The following is a 24,133-nucleotide window of genomic DNA, read 5'->3' as shown; positions in this document are numbered from 1 at the left end:
ACTGATGGTGCCTTTGACTTGACCGGAGCCAGGATGGGTATGGGAGGCTTAGTGAGGGATGGAACCGGTAATTGGGTAACCGGGTTTTATGCTGGCAGCAGTGGGGGGAATCCCATTACAGCGGAGATTGGAGCTCTTAAGCATGGTTTGGTTTTATTATGGAACGCCAACATTCGAATAGCGATATGTGAAGTCGATTGTCTTGAGATTGTGAAGGCTTTATCTGAGAATAGGTATCAGTTTCATGAGTTGGCCTCAGAGCTCCTTGATCTTAAACTCTTGTTGGATCGAGATTGGTGCATAGAGCTTACCCATATTTCTAGGGATGCAAATGCAGCAGCGGATTGTCTTGCTGGCATGGGGGGAGGGCTCCAATGTCCTATAGAGTATCTTGAGGCTCCGCCTCAGCAGTTAGCTCCCATCTTGGCTAGGGACTTGTTAGCCTTGTAGTTTCTTTCTGTTATTTTTAATTTTTCGATGTACCAAAAAAAAAACCTTGTGCCATTTAGTATAATTTGTGGCTTATCCAAAAAAAATTATATACAGAAAAGAAAGATAAATTATCTATAATAGGTGTTGTCCTAAAAAATTCAAAGAGATAGAGAACATATATATATATATATATATATATATCCAAATAAATAATTTCCTTTAAAACAATTACATATTTTCTTTTATCTCATTTTCATAATTCTTTATTTTTGAACCAAATCCGGTTTTTTAATCAAATTCAGTTTTAAAAAATGGTTCTGAACTAAATCCGGATTTTAAAACCGGTTGGTTTTAAACATAACCGGTTTAAAACTGGTTAAAATCGGTTAAATTCGGATCCATATTAAAATCTGATTTTATAATCGGTTTGAGATATTAAAACTGAATCGGTTAAAAAAATCCAAATTGTAGAACTAATTTTTAAGTGGATATGGTTTGGTTTTAACCATATCCAGTTTTTGAACACCCCTAGTGAAATGCAGCTCCAGATAGATAAGAGGGGGCGTTAATAACAACTACGTATACCCAATTATAATTATTGAAATTTTAATTTGGTGCCAAACAATCTATGCACAACGAGTTGCGAGAAGAATAGATATTCACTAATTGTTCTTACACGACGTAATACCCTTCCGATCAAGGGTTCTTAGTCCTAGGGTTCACGCCGCACAACACCTTCCATATAGAGTAAAATGGAACATGATTTATTCATTGGAGACTTAGCCTTTTATAGTGGGGCTAAAGTCATTACCTAAACCTATTACATTTGGGCCTTGTTCTCAATCTACTGGACCTTGAGGGTAACAACTCAGTAGTCATATTCTCAACATGTGTGCAATTATAGTCTCGACACTCATACATTTATGACGACACACGTACAAGTATCTCAATCTGTCGTTTCCCACATAGGGGTATACATCAGAGGTCCCGCCAAGACCACCTAGGGCGGGTCCGGTCCACATACCCGCAAGACGTCGAGTCCTTAATGCCTAAGGATGAAGCGCGTCTTCTTTATGTTCTTTCTAGGGCGGGTCTGGTCCACATGCCCGCAAGACGTCGAGTCCTTGTGCAGAAGGATGAAGCGCGTCTTTAGCACTAGGTCCCGACCCACCAAGGTCGCCATCCACTGAGTAGAGGTCGAGTCGCCCTTATGGGGCGAGACCTGTCCACATGCTTGCAAGACGCCGAGTCCTTGAGCAGAAGGACAAAGCGCGTCTTTAGCACTAGGTCACGTCTATTACATATGACTCGCCAAAATAGGCGACTAGAAAACATTTGCAACCATCGATGCCTGAAGAGGTCATCCACGAAATGACGACATCATATGTGGGGAGTATCTGACCAGTTCACATGCCCGCAAGACGTCGAGTCTGAAGCATGAGGACGAAGTGTGTCTTTACTCCAAGGTAACAACGATAAAGATTGCGAGATCAAACCGCCAAAAACTCTGAAAATCAAAAAGACAGTAAAAACTTTGTTATGGTCAACACCCATACTTTATCCATAAAAATTCCAACATGTTTGGTGTAACGCGTGTCACATGAGCGGCGCATATGCCGTCATTTTAATTTGTACAGCTTGTGTTTGATCGTGTGACGGGTATCACGTGTGCAATTGTGTGACAGGTGTCACGTAAGGGGTGCTTTAACCATCAATAACGGCATGTGTTCTTCATCTAAAAATGTGTCAGTTTGAACACGTGTATTTTGGCGTGACGAGTCGTGCCTTCGGCGACTCATTTCCGTTATTGTGACGAGTGTCACGTAAGTGGTTCTTTGACCATCAATAACGGCATGATGTTCTTCATCTGAAATGTGTCAGCTTGAAGAACCATTGAGTTAATGTGACAAGTGTCACGTAAGTGGTGCTTTGACCATCAGTAACGGCGTGATGTTCTTCATCTAAAATGTGTCAGCTTGAACATCACGTTGGCGATTTCATTCCGTTATTGTGACGAGTGTCACGTAAGTGGTGCTTTGACCATCAATAACGGCGTGATGTTCTTCATCTAAAATGTGTCAGCTTGAATATCACGTTGACGATTTCATTCCGTTATTGTGACAAGTGTCACATAAGTGGTGCTTTGACCATCAATAATGGTGTGATGTTCTTCATCTGAAATGTGTCAGCTTGAACATCACGTTGGCGATTTCATTCTGTTATTGTGACGAGTGTCACGTAAGTGGTGCTTTGACCATCAATAACGGCGTGATATTCTTCATATGAAATGTGCCAACTTGAACATCACGTTGGCGATTTTATTCCGTTATTGTGACGGGTGTCACGTCACGTAAGTGGTTCTTTGACCATCAATAACGGTGTGATGTTCTTCATCTGAAATATGTCAACTTGAACATCACGTTGGCGATTTCATTCCGTTATTGTGACGAGTGTCACGTAAGTGGTGCTTTGACCATCAATAACGGTGTGATGTTCTTCAACAGAAATGTGTCAGCTTGAACACCACGTTGGTGATTTCATTCTGTTATTGTGACGGGCGTCACGTAAATGATTCTTTAACCATCAATAACAGCGTGATGTTCTTCAACTGAAATGTGTCAGCTTGAACATCACGTTGGCAATTTCATTCTGTTATTGTGACGGGTGTCACGTAAGTGGTTCTTTGACCATCAATAATAGCGCGTACTCTTCATCTAAAAATGCATCAACTTGACATCACGTTGGCGATTTCATTTCGTTATTGCGACGGGTATCACGTAAGTGGTTCTTTGACCATCAATAACGGCGTGATGTTCTTCATCTGAAATGTGTCAGCTTGAACATCACGTTAGCGATTTCATTCCGTTGTTGCGACGGGTGTCACGTAAGTGGTCTTGGACCATCAATAACGGCGCGTGCTCTTCATCTGAAAATGCATTAGCTTGAACACACGTATTAAATGTTAATTATTATTATTTTATTTTATTTTGCAATAACCGCGCGTACTTTATTTTCGTAAGTGAAAATATGAAAATATGAATGTCAGCAACATGACCACTTGCTAGAAATTAATATTACATAAATGTTCTCATGTAAGAAATCAGATCATGTTTGCAGACTTCAAAATGCAATTCTATGGCAAACAAATGGTGGCTTTAAAAGGCATACATACCAAAATAAAGTAAAGTGCAATTCCAGTATGATTAGGATGAAAAAGATTTCAGCACAAGATAGTAAAATCAAATAAAAGACATCGAGTATAAAGCCCCGTTTGGAAAAACAGCTTAATTAAGCGCTTATGGTCATAAGCGCTTATGACATAAGCGCTTATTCATAAGTTATTTTTAAAAATTTATTGAAATAAATTAAAAATAAGCTGTATATAAGCATAAGCTGTTTTTCATAAGCTATCCTGAGTAGCTTATGAAAATAAGCTGAAAATAGCTTATGGCAGGCCATAAGCTGTTTGCATAAGCCCTCCCAAACACTGGCATAAGAGCTTATGCTGTCAGATAAGCTCAAATAAGCTCTTCCAAACTGGGCCTAAGTCTTCCTAGAGTGTTTGAACCAAGCTCATTCAGTTAAACTAGAAAACCAAGAAAGTGACCTCATTTACAACTGCAAGGACATGGATAATAGCTTAACTAACATTAGAGCTTAATTGTTCTAATGGACATTACATCAGGCAAGCTCACATCCATGTTTAGGTAAATGCAAATTATTAAGTGACAAAGCTTATCTATCCTTTTTGAATCCCAAAAGACATATCTGCAATATATGAGAAAGCAACAAGGCAAGGTTTGTATTAAGTCCAAGAACTATTATCTTAGTGTTGTTTTAAAATTTCAAGATTGTGTTTGTCTTTCTTTTATAAGCTATAGACAAGGGCCATTTTTCCTGCAATTTGCTTGCATCCAAATCATACACCCATGTTTGCGAATTTTGGAGCCACCACACAATATGGTCACTTTTGACAAAACGAAATTCATAATTTCATGTAATGCAATATTAAAAACATAAGCAAACTCATTTGGTTAGCAATTGTTCGGCACATTTGGATTGGTAGGAATGGGGTGGTTTTTAGGGAAGAAGAATTTGATGCTGTCATCGTTTTTTATCTTGCAAGGAAGAAGGCGTGGGAGTGGTTAAGGGCCAAGAATAGTCAATTTTGTCATGCTTTATCTGAGTGGTATATGGAACCTGTTGTGTGCCTTGGTGACATGTAATTTGGTCTCTTGTCTTAAGGTTTCTTTTCACGCATGGTGAGTATTGGTGTTTGAAACATGGTGTTGGGAGTCTTATTGGAAGCTGTTCTTTATTTTTGGGGTTCTACTAGAGCATTTGTATTTTGGATACATGCTTGGTGAAGGCTTTGGAGGTTTATTCTGTTGGCAGATTTGGAATGACTCTTGAACAGTGGGTTTTGGGCTTTGTTTATATTGTTTCTTTCTTGTATTTCTTGGTGGACCATTGGGGCTCTAGAAACTTGTTCTCTTTTTCCTTTCTAGGTTTTCCAAAGGGGGTTTTTCTTAATAAGGTTTTAATAAGGCATTTTTCTATTGTCTCTCCTCCAAGATATTCTCTTGGGTTATTGTAATTTTTTTCTTTCTTTTTATCACTTTTTGTATTGGGTTGAAGTACCTCTTGTACTTCTTTTCAATATAAAATTATTGCCTATAAAAAAAAAGCAATCTGCAATTGATTGTGTACCACTGAAAAATCAGTTCACTTAAACCAGAGAGATATATTTCGAGAGACATTCAGTCATGCCCATCAAACAAATTATAAGATTAAATTGCAATCAATAATGCAAATTCTAGAACCGGTCAATGAAAACGTGTTTGATAACATGTGATGGAAGCATAGGTGCGCGCAATTGGAACGATGCAATCCAACTCATTGACATTCAAGTTCTTTGTGGGAACCAAAGCAACTGGAATGCCAAGAAAATATAAATCACTTGAGAATCAAACATTGGGTAGCGACAAATTTTAGGGTGTATGTTAGTTGAACAACTTCCAAGTGGCCAAGTCGGAAAAAAACTAATCAGTGAACAAAGAAATAAAGTTCTTGAGGTTGTTGCTTGGAAACCCCAATTCAAAATATATACTTTTCTTGCCATAAAAACAAAATGTGAAGGTATCAAGAAATCAATAAATCACACTACAAAGCCTTCTTAAAGCAAGCAACCCCTACTTCAATCAAGAGATGGGAACCCAAAAAATAGGTAGTAAAAGATAATACTAGTATATCTATACTCGATGAAACACGGATACATGAGACAAAGATACAACACGACACGATTTTTAAAAGAGACATATCTACTGTTTTGAAGTTTCTGTGCTTCCAAATATACTGCAACTGCAAGCTAAAATATCATGACAGCAAGAATGAACAAGAAAGAGAAAACAACAAGACATTTCTCTATGTATGAGGATGTCATTAGCAATACTAACTTTTAGATTTTAATTATCGGTGCTTGAGAGAAGCACGGCAGCCAGTACTGCGCCTTCAGATAGGCTAAGTAATTAATCAGCAACTGCTTTGAGGAGAACAGGTGCTAACTCCAAATAGTCAAAATCATCAGTTATACCGACCTGCATGGAGACACAAGGTGCAAGACACATAAGAAACAATAACAGATGGGAGCGGACAGCTTGATTGACATCAAGGATGGCTATATTTTAACCGAGAAGAATCACAAAAGCATATTTAATATGATAAGCTTGATAACTTTACCAAGTTATATCATTCCAAGAGTAAGAGTTGACAAATTTCACATTGACTAGAGATATGACCAAATGAGTCCTTATAAAGGGTAGAGCAATCAATACCATAAGCAATGAGGTAGAGTTAGACTTAGGTCCAACCCGAATTCTAATAGTAATTTTTCACAGCCAAAATAACTCCTAATAATTAGCGGTAGATTACACATAGTGCTTTGCAGATTGAGGCCTTAAAGTGAAATGACTAACCTCCTTGTACAAGTTTTCAAGTTGTTCCTTAGCCTGAGGGAAGTTGTTTGTACACCATTGCTTCAAAGTGAAAATGTTGTCTGCAAAGTTTTTTTTTGCCACAACAAATAGAGATTATTTGCATCCCAATCATGGTATGAACTGTGACATATTAAAATACCAGCCACTCCATTTCTCCCTCCTAGACACAACTCCATTCAGGGAAAAAATGAAAGGGAAAACATAGAAGGTAAACCTGTCCATCTGTTAGCTGATGCATGGGCAACTCCAATTGCATCCTCTGCCAATATTAATACCAAAATAAGTATCACATCTCCCAAATTGTAATAATGTATGAAGATTAGGATTTGATTCCTCCGAAGTAATTAGTAAGGAGTAATAGCCCTTGATTAAAAAATCAATTATTAAGATTATAACTATACTCATACATGTCTATACTGTATACATAAATCATCCAGTTGCTTAAATCTCATCATTGACTTTTCAACCAATGATTATTACTCCTTACTTCATTCTCTAAAGTAAAAACCCCTCACATCAAAAGAGACAAATCTTTCAGATTAACCATCAAAACCGTAAAAGCACTGTACAGAAAAATAAATAAATAAGCATCTATTAACTCATTGCTTCAAAGGCAGCCGGATCATTATCTCTAAACTTTGCCAGCTCATCCTGCAAATGTCAAATATTATTAGAGTGCTGCAAAGTTGATGTAACACAGATCATACTTAATACATTACCAAAAAATAATCCATATGCCAACCTTCAATTCTTTATGCTTCAGCTCAATGGCTTTTAGATCTGCTAGGGCCACCTCTCGTTCATCCTGACCAAAATACAATATAAGGATATATGATCACCTGGCATTTGATTGCTACAGAGAAGCAGGCTGAAATGAAATCTGGTAAGAGAGAGATTATAACTCACAGATTCCTCTCTCCCCTTCTTCAGTGTCTCACATTGTTCAACAAGTTGGGAATGCCGATTCTTACTGCCTTGCAGTTCAGAGTCGAGTTTGCAGGTCACGTTCCTCAGCTGTGCATCCAGTTTACAATGTTTTAGTTAGATTTCATCAGGTTACAGTAGAGTAAAGACCAACTTATCAACATAAAGATGGTATAACAGCAAAATGCAGTAGCCTTTTCAATAGAACTAACTTCACCTGATTTCCAGCACAGCTAGGAAGACTCCAAAAATACACCTGAGAGACAATTGTATGAACACTAATCAATTGGAGGAAGAAACCCAAACCACAAAAAACCTTCCCTCTTTTTGACAATTTTCCTTGACAAGTATCTCATACTAGGAAAATACTAAAGAGTACGAAACGAAACTCAAGAATAATGTTAACTCATTATGATTGGTCACCGAGTCCTGTAAAGTAGGGTACAACTTCTAATTGATTTGAAATAGTGATATTATATTGAAAGCAATTACTTCATCGTGAGTTTCGTTGAGCAATTCTCCTCATACTAATAATGTCCTAATCCTAACAATGTCGATAATAATACTAGAACAGGTAAGAAGCATTAATGGTATTAAGATGTTGTTAACTCACAGAAGTTCCAATCTTATCTTTGGAAACAAGGTCATCATCCACTAAACTCTGGATAACATCTTTCACAGATTGAGCTATAACACCCTTCCTAGGACCCATCTTCTCAAGCTCCTTAAGCTAAATAGAAAAATCAAAAACAGCATAAAATCAGTCAACAAAATTATAAAAAATCATCTTGTAATAGTAAGTAATAACAAAATGGTTCAATTTTGGGGGTAACCAGGTAGAAATCTTGAGACTCGTAAAAGATTTGAAGCATCTTCTCACGCTTCTCTTCCAATGAAAGACCCCTTTTCTTCGACTGCACCCAAAAACAAAACACATCAACCAGAAATGGCATTTTCATTTTCACTGTTTCGGAATTCAATTAGGGTTTCTAGTGAATCCTAATTCTGATGATTCCGTTTTGATAAAATCGAACGAGTTTACTTTTGAATGAAAATTACAGTGTCAGCTATTGAATCTAGCGATTCGCACGATAGGGTTCAGATTTGTGATGGAAACACTGTTAAACAATGAAATGAAACTGCGAAGAGAAGCCATTGCTGAATAATCGAAAACGAGAGAGAATATTTGGTCGGAGAGAGAGCGAGAGGGGAAGCGGATTACCATGGCGACGGCGGAGGAGTGGCGGAGAGGATTCCAGAATCACCGTTTCTCTGATTTTGGCGGGAAAATGGTTCAGGGAATTTTGCAGTTTATGGGTAAAATGACCCGGATAATGAATATATATCTATGATAATAGTCATTATTTATTTTTTGTTACAAATAATCAATTATTATTCACATGTACCTCATTTTCTGGATTGTTGATTTTGATAAAATAAAAAATTCCTTCAAATAGATTTTTGGAAGTAGCTAAAATAAAAATTTAGGGATTGCAAATACGATTTTGATTTTGAGGACTTGAAAATTACTAGGAAAGTGGTTCTTTCAAATTTCTTTTTCTTTTGATCAATTTAAGGAGGCGCACGGGTTGAATTTGACGGATTTTTTTGTTTAAACAGAATTTGCACCCATCAAAATTATTTAGGCTTGTTTGGATTGAATTTCACATATTTTACTTTTATATTCAAACCGAAGTAATCCGACAATGTTCGAGTTGGATAAGATGAATTGATTCGATTGTTATTAATAATAAATCTAAAATATGAAGAAAAACATTCCTAGAAATTTGAAAAATAATCACGAAAAGAGTTGGCAAATCTATTATGTCTTAAATAGCATAAAAATGAAGAAAATGGGTCATTTGTTCAAACATATATAAATGGCATTATGGTATTTTCATGTGGTAGCTCAAATGGTGGTTGAATGGGTGAATCGTACACTCCAACACTGATTAGAACAAAAATTGTTGTGGCCTGAACGAACGACTGCAACTGAGTGGGAGGTGATAATTGGTGGCTAGGACCCATGGAGGCTGCAAGTGAGAGTTCACAAATCGCTTCTAGTGGCTGGTAGGGTTTACCGGTTTAGGACAAATGGGGAAATAATGTTTAATTAACTTGATTTACATTAAGTGTATTTTACTGTTGGGAAAAATATTAAAAAAATATTAAAGAAAAGATTATAACATATTTAGATATCGAGTTGGTTCGGATGAATGTATACTCAACACGCAATCCATCTGATTAGACAGTATTCTCAAACATAATTTATTCCTAGTAAAGTTGATTACACACATTTTATCATGTTTTTATTCTAAAGTAAAGGATGTGAATCTTATATTCACATGAGAATGAAAGTTACGTTTTCTATTTTTAAATTTTTAAGTTATAAATTAAATAATGACAAAATTATTGCGAATATATAATAGCTACCGAACACATTTATATAATTTATGCGAGAATAAATCATGCTTGAGATAATAAAATTTCTAGAAGTATAATTTCATACGTACATTCACCATGCTCTGAAATTTAACCTTTTTTTAGAAAAATACGGGGCAATAATGATGAAACTCTTGACCACTAAGTCAATTTAATTTCATACATGAATTATGTGTTGAAATTCAATTTTTATTTATTTAAAGATTTGTGAGTGAAAATGATGGAATTATAAATCTAAACACTTCATTATAGAAGCCCTAATACTATATTATGAACCAATTATGTGAAAGGGGTAAATTGTCTTATAAAAAACAGATGAATTGTTATCATTATAACCGTAAACAAATGAGTAATGATTCATTTACACTTCATTTTCTTTACCATTTCATTTTCACTCATTTTAATTTCTATCTCTTTCTTAAGTTTTTATCACATCATATATTATATTACTCTTTTTTCTCACATTTCTTCCTTATTTCATAAGGTGGAAGTGTATTTAGTTTGTGAAAGAAACATCTTCCATTGTAACAAAAAATATTTGTGAAAGAAACATTATTCACTTAAATCCAGTGATGTGAAACTCGGCTCGAACCGGCCGGTTCGACCGGTTGAACCGGGAACCGGACCCTAGATCGGTTCGAGCCGAGCATCGGATCGGCCATGCAAGCCGCTCGGTGTGAACCAGTCAACTCGGCCGGTTTTTATGGTTGAACCGGCGAGTCTTTTTTTATTTTCAGCATTTTTTTTTGAAAGTTCCCAGCATTTATTACTTGTGAAAAAAATTTAGAAAAGGGGCCTAGCTTGGATTCGAATACACTCTCTCAAGGCTAGACACTGTTTTGTTATCATGAATACATTTCATTATATATATAAAGAGAAATAATAAATTATTTGACAAGTACCATAAATAATACTAATAAGCAACGAACAACTAATACTTCTAGCTACAGTATTTTTTTTGGTTACATGCTTGCTACAGTATATATATTAGTCTCAAACATTAGTACCAACAAATATAATAATAACTTTTATATATTATATTTAACAATAAATTATTTGTGTGTTTTTATTATGAAGTTATTAATTAATATAAGTTAGTATTATTAATTCATATAATTTTTTTAATATAGAATGAGTTAAGTATTGTAAAGTTTTCTTGTCCTTTCTTTGAGGACAAATTAAAAGGAATTATGATTTCTTCACACCTCATTTTGAGGTTGAAGGAGGTGGAGGAGGAGAGAGATAGGAAGAAAAAAAAAGTGTGAGAGAGAAAGTATGAAATGTGATGGATGATAAGAGGAGAGAGGTAGAAATAAAAATAGGTGGAAATGAAGTGTTTAAAAGATTAGGTGTGTATATATCATTACTCATTAAAGAATATGAAATACTAAGCTTTGGTAGTAAAAAATTGACAAATTGATAATCTTTTTAGTTAGCCTGAAGTGGAAACCAGATTATATACAAGTTGTTTCATGTGGATATATCATTTATTAGCTGATGGCGTATTTATTAGCTGATGGCGTAGCATTAGCAAAACCTCAATTATTGAATTATGTTTTAAACTTGTTTATATGCTAATCTAAATTTTCACTACACCACTTTGCTTCTTGTTAGGAAGAATGCATATTATTTTATATATATGATATACTAAGGTTATATTTTAAATTATTATAATTTTTTAATATAAATCGAGTCAAACAATCGAACCAATAACTCAGTGGTTGAACCATTGACTCATTGACCCAGTGCCTCGATCGAGTCGATCACCGAGTCTAATAACACTGCTTAAATCATTTCATTATTTTAAACGTGTTTGGTTATAACTTATAACACATAATTGGCCATACACAATTGGTCGTGTCCACTGTCGAGGGGGCCATGCACGTTACTGCATTCTATCTGCTACTGTCTTTTCATTCATAATTCTCTTGGAGCAAAATCAACACACATCACACATGAATAAATTAACATTAATTAACAACAGTCAAGGGCCGTGACATAATCCCTCACCGAACTTTAACTTCTAAATCCTAGACCACAGCCACAAAGGAAAAGATAAGGAAATTTAAATGAACATATGATTTCAACTTAACCTGTTTGAGATGAAATAACCAACAATCATATATACACACCTCATATGTTATATATTTCATTTTCACCTATTTTTATTTCTATCTCTCTCCTCTTATCATCTATCATATCTTATAATTTCTCTCTCTTATTTTTTCTTTTCTTCCTATCTCTCTCATCTTCCACCTCTTTCCACCTCAAAGATGAGGTGTGGATAAATAATTATCCTAAAATAACAGTTCTAGCTACCATTCAAACCCCACTTGATTATAAACAAACTCAAATCATATACGTAAGTCCCAATCCAATTGCTTCATGTAATTAAATTCCCTTTCTTAATTTCATTTTCATCCTAGTTAACACTGTCTATTTATCCTTTAGATTTATAATTAGAACCAACAAGTCTCAGCACAATTGATAAATAATTAGACTACTTAAGCATTTAATCGATAGCTCTATCCCTACACAGTATATATCGAAAAGATTTGTTAAAAGAATTTTACCAACTTAATGTAATATTCAAGTCTCAAGAGAATTAGTCTAATCACTACCGACTTTATGATGCAATCAGAATTACGTGGCATGGGTGTAACCCTGCAAATGCAATCATACTGCTAGCTGTCTCAGTTTTTTCTTCTTATTTCAAATCTCTTGCTTAGCTCATTACTCTATTATTTTATTCCTGAACTTACTGAAAACTTTATCTTGTCAGGCTCTTATCTTTTCTTCGCAATTCACACCTAATCTAAAGAATTGAAAGCTTTGTTCAACTTTGAATCAATCACCTATGAGAACCAATTTGTTGACCAAACATGTTTGTGCAGATTTTTCTGAGTTGGGAAAAGTCTTGAAAGCATGTTAATATGTAGACCTTGCAAGGCAAACTGTTTCTTCGGCTGTGTTAGCTCCTTTTCTATTATTTGATGTATTTTAGTGGTTGGTTTTGTCAAAAACCAGCAAAAAGCGTGTGCCATTTGACAATTGACCCACTGTTTTACTTTCATAGTTTAATGTAGTAGAAAGGGCACTACATGGTCTCAACTCAACCAATGAAAATGTCCCCTACATGTGTAGCCAAATTATAACACTATAGAATTTGATAAGGCTCAGTATTCTTAGCCTAGAGATATGGCTTTGGCAAGTTCTATTGGATTCATCATGTTACTGATGCTTTGCATTCATCTCTTAGTTTTAGTACATGCCCAGGAACAAAGAGGTTAGTATCTATTTACCACCAGCTGTGTTAGAGTGTGGATCTTGGTATTATTTTCACTGAGTCATTTATTCATACGTATAGTAAGAATGTTTGTTTGTTATTGTTATTCATTCATGGTATGTAAAGTTTTGTGCTGTATTTCTGAAGCAATTTTTTGCCTTTCTGTTCAGGCTATATAAGCATTGATTGTGGTAATTCAATGAATTTTGAGTACACAGATGATACTACTAAAATAAGGTACAACCCAGATGGGGCATACATACAAACAGGGGTTAACAAAAACATCTCCTCTGAGTATGCATACCCAAACAATCCCATTCTGCCACAACCACTCTCAGATCTCAGAAGTTTCCCTCAGGGATTGAGGAACTGTTACAGGTTAACTGCAGGAAGTAGAGGGAGTTTACATTTAATCAGGGCTTCCTTCTTGTATGGGAACTATGATGGAGAAAACAAGCTCCCAGAATTTGATCTGTATGTTGGTGCCAGATTCTGGTCATCAGTGAAATTCAGAAATGCTTCAGAGGAAGTTACAATGGAAACAATCAGCAAGGCAGAGTCAGAGGTGACAAGTGTTTGTCTGGTGGACAAGGGAACAGGAACTCCATTTATCTCAGGATTGGAACTTAGACCACTTAATAGTTCCATTTATGATACTGACTTTGGGGAATCTGCTTCACTTTTGCTTTATAAAAGATGGGATTTTGGGTCAACCAATGGAAGTGGTAGATATGAAGATGATATTTATGATAGAATTTGGTTCCCTTACAATTCCTCTACCTGGGAATCTGTCAGCACTTCTTCAGAGATAAATGTCAATGGTGATGGCTATAGAGCTCCATTTGAAGTCATCAGAACTGCTGCTAGACCAAGAAATGGCAGTGATACTTTGGAATTTTCATGGACCCCAGATGATCCAAGTTGGGAATTTTATGTCTACTTGTACTTTGCTGAAGTGGAGCATCTTCACAAAAACCAACTTAGAAAATTCAATATATCCTGGAATGGTTCTCCTTTAGTTGAATCCTTTGTACCACAGTACTTGCAAGCAACCACTCTTTCTAATTCAAAACCCTTGGTGGCGAATAAACATAGAATTTCTATACACAAAACAAAAGATTCAACCCTTCCACCCATTCTTAATGCAGTTGAGATTTATGTAGTAAGACAACGGGATGAACTTCCAACATTTGAACAAGATGGTATGACATTAATTTTTCTCTTGGCTAAACTGCCTACCAAGCTAGCAATTGAATAAGAACACACTTTGGTGCTACCTTGCCAAATTATTACAAATCTTTTCAGTTTGAATGATTATTCCTTTTTATGTGATTTTAACCATATTTAAACACAGTTGATGCTGTGGTGTGCATAAAAGAAAGTTATAGAATCCAAAGAAATTGGGTAGGTGATCCTTGTGAGCCAGAGAACTACAATTGGGAGGGCTTAAAATGCAACTATAGCACTTCACTTCCTGCCAGAATCATATCACTGTGAGTAATCTCTGCATAACCTTGGAAATAATTTGACATCATGAAATTCAATTTTAGAAGAAAGTAATTTCTTTTTATAGGAACCTGAGCTCAAGCAATTTGAATGGAGTGATTACTACTGCCATTTCCAATCTCTCCTCATTGGAATCTTTGTAAGTACACATTTAGAAATTTCTGAGTACATGCATTGTCATTATGCTTTTAAATGTACAAAATTTCGCCAATGCTAAATTAATATCAAAGAAACTACATTATTTTGACTCAGGGATTTATGCAACAATAGCTTAACTGGACCAGTGCCTCAGTTTCTGGAAGAATTGAGGTCCCTTAAATATTTGTAAGTCTTCTGATGATGGCGTTGCAGCCCGTATATATAGTGGTAAGTTTGTAGTGACTGATGCAAGAAAAATCAAATTATTTGTAGGAATTTAAAGGGCAACCAACTTTCAGGTTATGTCTCTGACACTCTTCTAGACAGATCAAATGCTGGATTACTTACACTGAGGTATGCCCTGCTATAACAGACTTAGAGATGCTTAGTCAAGTTAGTCTTATTTATCTAGAAAGTAACAAGAATTATGGGAAAGATGGTCTAAGTGTAAATATGAAGCATCTCAAGTAGATGCATGGATGGCCAAGTCAAGTGTAATTGTAAAACATGACCTGATGTCTTATTTTTACCATTTTCAGGGTGGATGATAAAAACCTGCATGTCGATAAGAGTGATAAAAAGAAAATTGTTGCTGCCGTAGTCGCACCAATATCATTGGTTTTAGTTCTTTTGGTTATTATCATTCTCTATCGGAAGATTAGAAGAAATGAACAATCAGGTACTTCTTGCTTTAATAATATGTAACTCCTTCCATCTGATTTTAAAAACCAGATAGACACCAAAAAGAAGGAAGCAAATATTATCCAGACATTGATTAGCTTTTCAATGTTAAGGGCTTAATCTCAATATTTCTTTTTGAACTTAGATAAGGAGATGAATAAGCCCAACAAAGGAGGAACAACTGTAGCATCAAAGAAGTGGCAATACACTTATGCTGAGGTGTTGAACATCACAAGCAACTTTGAAGTGGTTATTGGGAAAGGAGGATTTGGAACTGTGTTCAGTGGTCAGATGAAAGATGGCAACAAAGTTGCAGTCAAGATGCTCTCTCCATCATCAGCTCAAGGGCCAAAGGAATTTCAGACTGAGGTAATTAGCACCATGTTACTGCATTGCACAACTTAAATTCAGTGGAAATGCTGTTCAATATAAGAAACATCAATATTTAGCAGAAAAGAGTGATGGCTTGCAGGCTGAGCTCTTGATGACAGTTCATCACAAAAATTTGGTTTCCTTTGTTGGTTATTGCGATGAAGATAACAAGATGGCACTCATATATGAGTACATGGCCAATGGCAACCTGAAAGAGTGTCTCTCAGGTATATACACACACCTATACACTGCTCCGGACTCGATTTATTTCCTGTAATTTTTATGGCATCACCGAATATTTGAAGAAAGAGAGCATGTTGCAATGTGATATATCATTGTTGCAGATAAAAGTTCACATTGCCTGAGTTGGGAAAGGAGACTCCAGATAGCAATTGATGCCGCAGAGGGTCAGTAGTCCCCTTCTTGTAACTTTTTCACATTTTGCTATCAAATTATCTTATTTTTTATCTTTACTTATGTCCACCACAGAAGCCAATGTTTGTAGTTTCATATTAGAATTGAATTTGGAGTTAGAACAACCTTAAAATTGATACTGACAATTATAACATTTGCAATTATGAAACCAAATATGCTAATCAAATGTGGTCTAAAGATGGTCTGGTAGGATTAAATGATATCCCGCTATTGAACATGTTTTAGTATCCAACAAAATGAATAAATGTTTTGGTCACTTTTCTCCTTTTATTTTGGATAAAATGTGACTCCACCCTGTTCAATTATTTCTATATTGTTTAACCGCTCTAAGTGTTTGTTTATACATTTCATCTAGAGGATCATGTTACTTGAAAACTTGTTGCCCTGTAAAAGCATAAATCATTTTTGCGCAACTATTATTCTCTTGCAATTTGTAGTGATGTTTGATGTGTTTGGCCTTGAAGGATTGGATTACCTGCACCATGGATGCAAGCCACCTATAATACATAGGGATGTGAAGTCAGCCAACATTCTTTTGAGTCAAGACTTAGAAGCTAAGATAGCAGATTTTGGCCTCTCCAAGGTGTTTAGGATTGACAACCAAAATGCAGAATCACCATTGATTAATTCTAATGGTGATAGAAGTCCAAAATCTACACCCATGGGCACAACAGGGTACCTTGACCCAGAGTGAGTCCCCATCCAGTGGATTCATTTTAACTAACGGTGCTAAGAATAGTCAGCAATCATTAGCACATTCACATCACAAAAATGTTCATGCAAAAATCAGTCTAATAACTTCTAGTCAGATAGATTACTGGCACATGAGAACCAAACACAAATTGAGTTTTCTCTTTTCTGTTGTCATGGATTTGCCACATGAAACTAACCACATTGTTATTTATTCAGGTACTTCAAATTACGGAACTTGAATGAGAAAAGTGATGTATTTAGCTTTGGAATTGTTCTATTGGAATTAATCACTGGTCGACATGCAGTACTAAAAGGTAACCCATGTATGCACATACTTGAGTGGCTAACACCTGAGCTTGAAGGAGGTGATGTGAGCAGAATTTTGGACCCAAGGCTACAAGGAAAATTCGATGCAAGTTCTGGATGGAAAGCTTTAGGAATAGCAATGTCATGCACTGCACCATCCTCCATTCAGAGACCTACCATGAGTGTTGTGTTAGCAGAGCTAAGACAGTGTTTTAGAATGGAGTCGCCTAGTGATAGGGAAATATTTGTGGCCCCAAGACCGGTCTGTAATGAATTTTACAGTTCAACTGAAGCATGTTCCTTAGATAGTGAATCTTTCACCTATCCTTTCCCAAGGTAAAATGTATATTGAGCCACTGGAAGGTCTTTAATTAAATTGTAAATCTTATGAAACAATAAGATGAAAGATATTTTCGTTTACTGTAAATTGCACTCTATAGGAATTGTGTGTGAGAGTGTATTCAAAAGAAGGGAGTGTTCTAGCACTAGTCTTGGTGCTAAAATTCCACATTCCTTTTGTCTTTTTCATTCCTTTTATCTTATGATTATGAATGGTTAACTCTAAAACCAAACATGCTTGAAGTAGCAAGTAACTGTAACTTGTGGGGAAGAGAGTGTAAGAAGTGATTCTTGAATGTTTAGCCGTGAATGCATTATGCAAAACCAACTTCTACAGAAAAAAACTAAGGTTGCGTGAAAGAAATAAGCCTTTCTTGTTCACCTTACATTTTACTTAGTGTGATAATATAGGGCCTGAAACAAATCACTGTAGAGTGAAAACAGACACAAGTTCTGAAGAAAGGGACACACACACACACAGTCATGCATGTAGTTGTTATTAAGAACTAACACACTAGTTTCATGACCAGAACACTAAGAAGCCAACAAAGTTTGCTGACCGTTGTTGGAATTTTGAGGCCCCCACACTAAACATTATAGAACAAACTATATTCCATAAAGAGCAAGCTATCAGTGAGAATCCTCTAAGACTATCAGCAATGGTGTGTAAAGGGGGGAGTTGAATGTTGAAATGGGTGATTAATGGTGTTGAAATGTGGTGTTGAAAGTTGAAAGGAGGAGAGAGGTGTTGAAAATTTTCAACACAGCTTAAACCTGAACGCGGTGACACGTGGCAGCGCCTGGTTGGTGAATGCCAGGCGCGTGCCACACACGCGCCAACAAGACGCGTTTGTTGCAGAAATGGCAGGGCTGTGGGACCCAGGCGGACCGTGGTGGGACGCGTGGCACGCGTCGGTTGGGCACCGACAGGCGCGTGCGTGCCACGCGTCAGAGGAGAGAGGGACGTTCTGATGTTGGACGCGTGTCGCGTTTTAATTCGTCCGGGCGATTTTCTTTTATCCTAATCTTTCCAACTCAATTATTTCATTAAAAAAAAAATTAAAAAAATATAAAAAAATTACCAAAATTCATGATTTTTTTTCTCTATAAATAGAGACTTGGTTCGTTTGATTTGGACACAGAAAAAAAACCAAGTTTTTCATCATCTTATTCATCTTATTATCTTTCAACTATCCCTTTTGCTTTGAAATGGATCCCAACAACTACCATTTCAACACCCAGAATTCTTCTAACCAAATTCCCAACAATTATCAACATCCAAATCAGTTTCCCAACAATTATCAACATCCAAATCAGTTTCCCAACAACCAAATTTCCAACAATTATCAACATCCAAATCAGTTTCCCAACTACCAAAATCCCAACATTTATCAACATCCAAATCAAATTTCCAACTACCAAAATCACAACAATTATCAAGATCCAAATCAATCCAACTACCAAAATCACAACAATTTTCAAGATCCAACTCAATTTCTCAACCAACGTCCTCATCCCCATCATGGATCTATGTTCAGATATCCATCTCCAACACCGTCGTCTAATGATGGTGCACCTGAATTTCCCGAGTTTTCAACACAAATGAATCTTACTGGCATGACAGCTGGTAATGAAGCCACTCCAAATGAAGAGGATTCAACTCCTACGAGCAGGAGAAGTCACTTACCAGCATGGAACACTGATCAAAATAAGGTGTTAATTAGTGGGTGGCTTAAATATGGAACAAACAGTGTTGTCGGGAGAAACCAAAAAGGAGAAACATTTTGGGGTCAAATTGCTGAGTATTGTAATCAACATTGCTCATTCAATCCTCCGCGGGATGGAAATGCATGCCGAAACCGTTATAATTATATGAGCAAGCAAATAAATAAATGGATTGGCGCTTATGAAGGCGCTAAGCGTATGCAACGAAGCGGTTGGTCGGAGAATGATATTTTGACCCAAGCGCAAGAATTATACGCAGATGGGAAGAAGGGTCAATTTAATTTGATGGCAGAATGGGAGGCTCTCCGCGATCAACCACGTTACAGTAGTCAAGCAGGAGGAAGTGTTGGCTCAGGAAGTAGTGGATCTAAGAGATCTCGCGAGAGTGATGCATGTGGCTCAAACTCTATAGGATCGATTCCCCGCCCAATGGGTAGGGATGCAGCTAAAAAAAAGGGTAAAAAGAAGAGCACAACAGCTACCTTGGAGGCGATGGAGAAAGATTGGACTGCATACAAACAAGTCAAGGAGATAGAGGTTGAACAATTGAAGCAGATGGCGGCGATGCAACAAGAGACTAATAGATTGAGGAAAGAGGAGACTGAAGCTAAGAAAATGGAATTATTTCTAAAGTTAAGTGAAGAGGAGCATCTCAGTGACCACAAGAAAGAGCTGTTGAAGCGGTTGTCCCAAGAGCTCTTTGGAAATTAATTTTCTGTAGTGTTTGCTTTATTATTTTTCATGTGGTGTCAAGTCTGTAGTGTTTGCTTTAATAATTTGTCAGTGTTGTCGAGTCTGTAGTGTTTGCTTTAATAATTTGTCAGTGTTTTGTCAAGCCTGTACTGTTTACTTTAATAATTTGTCGGTGTTGTCAGTGGCTTTAATGTATGGGTTACCGAGTTTGAATATGCATCACTCAATTCGAATCTAGTCCTTATCCGATAATTACTATAGTTCATATTATTTCGAATCCGTCAATGTCCACCATTCAAGTTATCTATATATATGGACTCATAGATCCACCATTCAATGTATCTCTTCCCATCTCTTCCCATCTACTTCCCATCTACTTCCCATCTCTTCCCATCTACTTCCCATCTTTTCCCATCTCTTCCCATCTACTTCAAATTTCACAAAAAAATGGATCCACCAGAGTTTGATCTCGAAGCTTACCTTGAAAAAAGCAAGAGAGAAGACACTTATGTACTCAACCACTTTAGGGAGCGTAGAAATCTAATATTGGAGGGTAGCGCACCTCGTGGTAGAAAATATCTCAGTAGAGATCATGCAGGGGAAAACCAAAGGCTAATTGACGACTACTTTGCCAATGAGCCTACATACGACGATGGAATATTCCGTCGCCGGTACCGGATGCAAAAACATGTGTTCCTTCGAATTGTTGCGGACCTTTCAAGTAGTGATAGCTACTTCACCCAGCGAGTCGATGCAGCGAAGAAAGAAGGTATATCGCCCTTAGCAAAATGCACCACAGCAATGCGAATGTTAGCATATGGTGTGGCAGCAGATGCAGTCGACGAGTACATCAAAATAGGAGAGACTACAGCATTGGAGTGTGTACGTAGATTCTGTAAAGGAATCATACGATTGTATGAGCAAGAGTACATGAGAGCACCAACCCAAGAGGACCTGCAAAGAATACTACAGGTTAGTGAAATGCGGGGGTTCCTAGGCATGATCGGGAGTATTGACTGCATGCACTGGGAGTGGAAAAATTGTCCTAAAGCATGGGAAGGTCAATTTGCTAGAGGGGATAAGGGAACCACCACAGTTATTCTTGAAGCAGTTGCATCTCCTGATCTTTGGATCTGGCATGCCTTTTTTGGATGTCCGGGAACCTTGAACGATATAAACGTTCTAGACCGGTCACCAGTGTTTGATGAATTGGAACAGGGAAACGCTCCACGTGTGAATTTCATCGTGAACCAACGTCCCTATAATATGGCATACTATCTAGCTGATGGTATCTACCCTTCTTATCCAACTTTTGTCAAGTCTATTAGACTTCCTCAAACTGAACCCGATAAGTGCTTTGCAAAACATCAGGAGGGATGTCGGAAGGACATCGAACGTGCATTTGGAGTGCTTCAAGCTCGTTTTAAAATCATCCGTGAACCAGCTCGCTTCTGGGACATAACTGATTTGGGTATCATCATGAGGTCATGCATCATATTACATAATATGATTGTTGAGGATGAACGAGATACATATGCTCAACGCTGGACCGATTTTGAGCAAGCTGAGGGAAGTGAATCTAGTACACCGCAACCATACTCGACCGAGGTGTTACCCGCTTTTACGGATCACGTGCGTGCTAGATTCGAGTTCCGTGATCCAAATGTCCATCACCAACTACAAGCAGATCTAGTGAAGCACATCTGGGCAAAGTTTGGAATGTATGATGATTAAATATGCTTTGTATCGTACTAATTACGTTATTTGTGTGTTGTGTGTTTAGTTTGTTGTCTTGCATTTTAAGTTAAGCAAATAAAATGTATTATTGTGTGCTTAGTTTCTTTTCTTCCATTTGAAGTTAATAAAATAAAATAAATTATTGTGTATATTTTATTTAAAAAATATTAAATTGTTAAGTTTTTAATTTAATTTACGTTAAAAAAATATTACGTTAATTTAATTTAATTTAAATAAAAAAAATTAAGTTAAATTAAATCGATAATAGTTTATTTAATTTAATTTTTATCGTAAATTTTAATTTTATGAAATCATAAAACGAAAAATATAAAATTAAATCAAAATATGAAATAAAAGTGGTGGGGTAGGGGGTAGGGTGTTGAATGAAAAACCATTGGAGTGGGTAAAAGTTGAATGAAGTGTTGAACTGGAGAGAGAAGGTGATGTGGAGTGTTGGGAAGAGAAAAAATGGTGTTGAATGTTGAAACCATTGTGGATAGTCTAATTTGTAAAAGGACAATAGAACTTTTGACTAAGATGTATATACCTTGAATAATAATAAGAACAATAAGTTTGAAAGTAACTCAGAAGCTAACACAATACCACATATAACAAACTACTTAAATCACAAATTCAAACACTAGTTAGAGGCATTTAATCACTAGTACTATTAATAATTTGATAAATCCACCCTAATTTTCCTTTGCTTCTCTGTAGCCTTTTTTTTCTCAAGATTTTGATGAGTAGCTGCAATCTTGGTTACCAGATGATGGAGCAACTTGGCTGCTTTTGTCTAGTGAAGCAAATCCATGATTCAGTAGATCCTCAAGCACAAACTCAAGAAAAACTCCATCATCTTCACCTTCATGGCCATTTTCATACCACTGAACATGACTGTTCTGCTCTGCCAAGGAAGGTGCACTTGAAAAAACTGAAACTTCCTTAAAGGGTGGTGTGTTACAATTGCTACCTAGGCTGCTCTCAGTGTAAGAAGAAGCTTCTGTCTCCAGAGGCATTGTTAAAGGAACTGGAATTGCTGCTGGCTCCAAATCCAGAACATTGTTGGGGACAAAACAAGCTGAGTTCCTTTTTTGATCAAGGAAAAAAGCTTGATCAACCTGAGGCTGAAAAGTAAAAGCAGAGAACTGATCTGGACAACTAGTCTTGCTGATAGTGTTGCCTGTGACAATAGTACTGGAGCTTGCTGCCAAAAACTTTTTCTTTAGCTTGGTGTTCCAGTGATTTTTCACATCATTGTCTGTTCTCCCAGGGAATTGAGCAGCTATAAGAGACCACCTGATAGCAAAAAGCAGTGCATATTCACATCGTGATAATTAATAAGGAATTCACAAGTACTAAAAAAAATCATCAAATTGTTGGATTGTGGAATCATGTATTAGTAAGTCTGCAATTAGTTGTCAAATTTGATCATATAATCTTATCACATGTTTTTTGCATATACACAGTGCATGTTTGGAGATTCTTCTACAATTGATTCTGAAGCCAAAATCAATTTTTCTGAGAAGCTTTTGTGAGTAGCTTCTGAATGCCAAAATTGATTAAGAGTAAAAAGAAGCAATTCCAAACATGCTAATAATCTCATATAGAATGAAAGGGAATGCACTTGCCTGCTTCCTATGGAGCTATAAAGGTTGTAGATAATTTCATCTTCCTCCTCAGTGAAACCTCCAAGCTTGATATGAGGCCTGAGATAGTTCAGCCATCTTAGACGACAACTCTTCCCACAACGGTTCAGGCCTAAAAAGGATTATTCAAAAATCAGAATGAGACTTTTCCTAAGAGTAATAATAAAAATAGAGATCATATTCATATAAGAGGAAGTGATGAATAAAGGGACCTGCTTTTGGTGGAAGTGCTATCCAATTACCACCTGTGCCATGTTTCTCAAGGTAACTTTTGAGGGTGGCATCTTCTTCAGGAGACCATGGCCCTCTTTTCACACTAGACTTGTCACAACATGGAGCCCTTCCCATTGGCCTACTCTGCCACTGAACAGAACAACACCACAAGAAGAAAGTGATTAACCAACACAGAGAAAGTGAAAAAAGAGTTCTAGACAAGATGTCAATCAAAGTGAGCACAAACTTTAAAATATTTGTGGATTTAAAAACACTTGAAAGCTTTGACTTCGTCTTGACTGAATAACTGATTTGGCACATTTTTTCTTTGTTTCCTGTTTTGGCTATCTTTCACCTGTGCTGTCCTTGCTTTGAACCAGTATGTTCAGTATTTCTAACCTACTTTAGCTGGCTTTTACTCTTCAGAGTTCAGAGAGAAAAAACTGAAGACTGAAGTGAGAGAAGAGAACTGGTCAATACTGATGGTGTTCAAACGTGACAAAGAAGTACTGGTATTCCCTTCCTCATTAAGGTATGGACATAATGCTCTATCTTGCTCAGTCTACATT

The 24,133-nt window shown here is 36.6% G+C and overlaps 4 protein-coding genes across 4 annotated transcripts; 2 read left to right on the top strand and 2 right to left on the bottom strand.

Annotated features, from left to right (window-relative positions):
- Positions 1 to 5,528: 5,528 nt before the first annotated feature.
- On the bottom strand, positions 5,529 to 8,676 carry LOC130735590 (meiotic nuclear division protein 1 homolog). The gene is made up of 10 exons (XM_057587525.1): positions 8,575 to 8,676; positions 8,186 to 8,266; positions 7,966 to 8,082; positions 7,570 to 7,608; positions 7,335 to 7,442; positions 7,171 to 7,233; positions 7,028 to 7,079; positions 6,643 to 6,687; positions 6,408 to 6,487; positions 5,529 to 6,029 (listed from the first exon to the last, which is right to left on the bottom strand). The coding sequence occupies exons 1-10, from the start codon at positions 8,575 to 8,577 to the stop codon at positions 5,961 to 5,963; spliced, it is 657 nt and encodes a 218-aa protein (XP_057443508.1). The 5' UTR covers positions 8,578 to 8,676; the 3' UTR covers positions 5,529 to 5,960.
- Positions 8,677 to 12,547: 3,871 nt separating this feature from the next.
- LOC130739070 (probable LRR receptor-like serine/threonine-protein kinase At4g29180) lies at positions 12,548 to 17,631 on the top strand. The gene is made up of 12 exons (XM_057591293.1): positions 12,548 to 13,080; positions 13,251 to 14,282; positions 14,435 to 14,573; positions 14,654 to 14,725; positions 14,839 to 14,910; positions 14,998 to 15,078; positions 15,264 to 15,403; positions 15,551 to 15,774; positions 15,878 to 16,004; positions 16,122 to 16,184; positions 16,677 to 16,902; positions 17,122 to 17,631. The coding sequence occupies exons 1-12, from the start codon at positions 12,993 to 12,995 to the stop codon at positions 17,549 to 17,551; spliced, it is 2,694 nt and encodes an 897-aa protein (XP_057447276.1). The 5' UTR covers positions 12,548 to 12,992; the 3' UTR covers positions 17,552 to 17,631.
- Positions 17,632 to 20,415: 2,784 nt separating this feature from the next.
- LOC130739067 (protein ALP1-like) lies at positions 20,416 to 21,792 on the top strand. The gene has a single exon (XM_057591291.1). It carries the CDS (start codon positions 20,416 to 20,418, stop codon positions 21,700 to 21,702), a length of 1,287 nt encoding a protein of 428 aa, XP_057447274.1. The 3' UTR covers positions 21,703 to 21,792.
- A 428-nt stretch (positions 21,793 to 22,220) lies between these two features.
- On the bottom strand, positions 22,221 to 23,699 carry LOC130739069 (myb-related protein 308-like). The gene is made up of 3 exons (XM_057591292.1): positions 23,564 to 23,699; positions 23,334 to 23,463; positions 22,221 to 23,001 (listed from the first exon to the last, which is right to left on the bottom strand). Exons 1-3 carry the CDS (start codon positions 23,697 to 23,699, stop codon positions 22,434 to 22,436), a joined length of 834 nt encoding a protein of 277 aa, XP_057447275.1. The 3' UTR covers positions 22,221 to 22,433.
- Positions 23,700 to 24,133: the final 434 nt, after the last annotated feature.

Source organism: Lotus japonicus, chromosome 2, assembly GCF_012489685.1.
Source record: "Lotus japonicus ecotype B-129 chromosome 2, LjGifu_v1.2".
Classification (NCBI taxonomy): domain Eukaryota; kingdom Viridiplantae; phylum Streptophyta; class Magnoliopsida; order Fabales; family Fabaceae; genus Lotus; species Lotus japonicus.
The sequence above is the reverse complement of the archived record's forward strand: the minus strand, read 5'-3'. Positions and strand labels throughout refer to the sequence as shown.

What these genes read in the sequence shown, in the direction of transcription:
- LOC130739070 (XM_057591293.1), top strand. Translation starts at nt 12,993, where the DNA reads ATGGCTTTGGCAAGTTCTATTGGATTCATCATGTTACTGATGCTTTGC. An exon ending in TAGAAGAAATGAACAATCAG is followed by an intron (nt 15,404 to 15,550) that starts GTACTTCTTGCT and finishes TTTTGAACTTAG; the next exon opens with ATAAGGAGATGAATAAGCCC. An exon ending in AGCAATTGATGCCGCAGAGG is followed by an intron (nt 16,185 to 16,676) that starts GTCAGTAGTCCC and finishes TTGGCCTTGAAG; the next exon opens with GATTGGATTACCTGCACCAT.
- LOC130739069 (XM_057591292.1), bottom strand. Translation starts at nt 23,699, where the DNA reads ATGGGAAGGGCTCCATGTTGTGACAAGTCTAGTGTGAAAAGAGGGCCA. An exon ending in AGCACTTCCACCAAAAGCAG is followed by an intron (nt 23,464 to 23,563) that starts GTCCCTTTATTC and finishes AATCCTTTTTAG; the next exon opens with GCCTGAACCGTTGTGGGAAG. An exon ending in TATAGCTCCATAGGAAGCAG is followed by an intron (nt 23,002 to 23,333) that starts GCAAGTGCATTC and finishes TTTTGCTATCAG; the next exon opens with GTGGTCTCTTATAGCTGCTC.
- LOC130735590 (XM_057587525.1), bottom strand. An exon ending in AGTCTCAAGATTTCTACCTG is followed by an intron (nt 8,083 to 8,185) that starts GTTACCCCCAAA and finishes TTTTCTATTTAG; the next exon opens with CTTAAGGAGCTTGAGAAGAT. An exon ending in TTGAAAACTTGTACAAGGAG is followed by an intron (nt 6,030 to 6,407) that starts GTTAGTCATTTC and finishes GTCTCCATGCAG; the next exon opens with GTCGGTATAACTGATGATTT.
- LOC130739067 (XM_057591291.1), top strand. Translation starts at nt 20,416, where the DNA reads ATGGATCCACCAGAGTTTGATCTCGAAGCTTACCTTGAAAAAAGCAAG.